The sequence below is a fragment of the Octopus bimaculoides genome, chromosome 23 (genome assembly GCF_001194135.2).
Source record: "Octopus bimaculoides isolate UCB-OBI-ISO-001 chromosome 23, ASM119413v2, whole genome shotgun sequence".
NCBI lineage: Eukaryota > Metazoa > Mollusca > Cephalopoda > Octopoda > Octopodidae > Octopus > Octopus bimaculoides.
The window spans coordinates 31970417-31971989 of NC_069003.1; the positions used below are offsets into that span (position 1 = coordinate 31970417).

General features: G+C 38.7%; 1 protein-coding gene across 1 annotated transcript in view; it reads left to right on the forward strand.

Moving 5' to 3' along the window:
• Positions 1 to 86: 86 nt before the first annotated feature.
• Positions 87 to 1573, forward strand: part of LOC106873742 (mitochondrial ribosome-associated GTPase 1) — a 12111-nt gene continuing 10624 nt past the window's right edge. The window contains exon 1 of the mRNA XM_014921237.2: positions 87 to 289. Within this exon, the coding sequence (XP_014776723.1) occupies positions 190 to 289 (100 nt within the window). The 5' untranslated portion in view covers positions 87 to 189. The remainder of the gene's footprint in view (positions 290 to 1573) is intronic.

A 1573-nucleotide genomic window follows, 5' to 3' on the forward strand; every position in this document is an offset into this window, starting at 1 on the left:
ATATATATATATATATAATACAAATAATAAATGAGTATATGCATATATATGTACATGCAAGTACATTTCGTTTCGTTTCGTCTCTCCAGTATTAATTATATAGCAACTGTCAGACATACGGGGTTTAAATAACATGTCAGCTCCCATGGTTGATTAATTGAAGCGTGTGCTCGAGTTTCCAACAGAATAATGGCAGAAAAAATTGTCAAACATGGACATCTCTTCCGAAAGTCTTTTACATTAGCAAACAAAAATGTTGCCAAGTGGTTTCCTGGTCACATGCATAAAGGTATTGCTTATGCATCTTATAAGACAAAGTATAGCAATTTGTGATGATGTTTATTTATACTTTTTTTTAATTATTATTTACGTTGCCTTGCATGTACTTGCTGATCAATTATATATGTTTCCGGTTTTAATTTTTCAAATCTCTGCCCTCAGAGCCAGTCTCTAGTTCAGAAACAAGAGTGTTGTTTCTGATCTAGTTTCATTGGAATTTAGACGACATCAGCAAGGTACTACACACGTGCACAGTGCTTTCTTGAGGCGTGGATATATTAGGTAGTTGTCCGTGGGCCTAACGACTTCTCGAGGCCCGATCCTGATATATGTAGATCGCTGTCGATAAATAAATACTATAGGCCCGATGCATTGATTTTTCCGATCAGTTTATAGTGCTGCTAAAATAGCCATGCATCTGCATGCATATTTGTCATTGGGTGTAAGGATGTTTCTCCAATCGTATTTGTACGTCAAATTGTGTGCTTACTATAATTGTCCGGTGTATTCAATATTGTTGTTTTGATCGAGGCCAGCCCTGATCGTGCAGGCCCATAATCAAAGGCATTCCTGTCTTTTTAAGTGATATGTGTCTTTTCTTTACTTGAAGCTGTAAGGAGTAATTTGAAAAAATTCGGCTGCTATTTCTAGCAGGTCAAGCGGCAATATACGGGTTTCGTCATTGGTTTGTGTTTGTTTAATATTTGTCTATGGTAGTGAATACTCTCGGTTTGTCCCTGGTCGAAGCTATTTCAATACACTTTTGTTAATGTCCTTGAAAAAAAAAAGACAGGGAGTGAATTCCTGTACTTGGAGATAGGCTGTCCATTGAGTAAAACACCAGGTGTTTACACCTTTCGAATGTACAGTTAAGATTGCTACTCTTATAAATTCCCCACAAATGGTTTCAATACAGTTTTAAAAGATTTGGAAGAATTAGATGAAAGTTCTCCGGTAATTTTCTTTCATGTAAATAAATGTTATTCTTACAGTATGTCTATGTAAGAAATTCTCTCCCTCTCTCTCTCCCCCTCTCTCTCTCCCCCTCTCTCTCTCTAATAGCCGCAGGCGTGACTGTTTGACAAGAAGTTTGCTCCCCAATCCTATGATCCCGTGTTCAGTCGCACTGCGTGACACCTTCGAAGACAGTCTTCTACTGTTACCTTGGACTAACCGAAACCTTGTGAATGGATTTGGTAGACGGAAACGTTTGTCCCCCATCACCGCTTACAGCCGGTATTGGTGTGTTTACGTCCCCGTAACTTAGCGGTTCGGCAAATCGGCAAAAGCGACC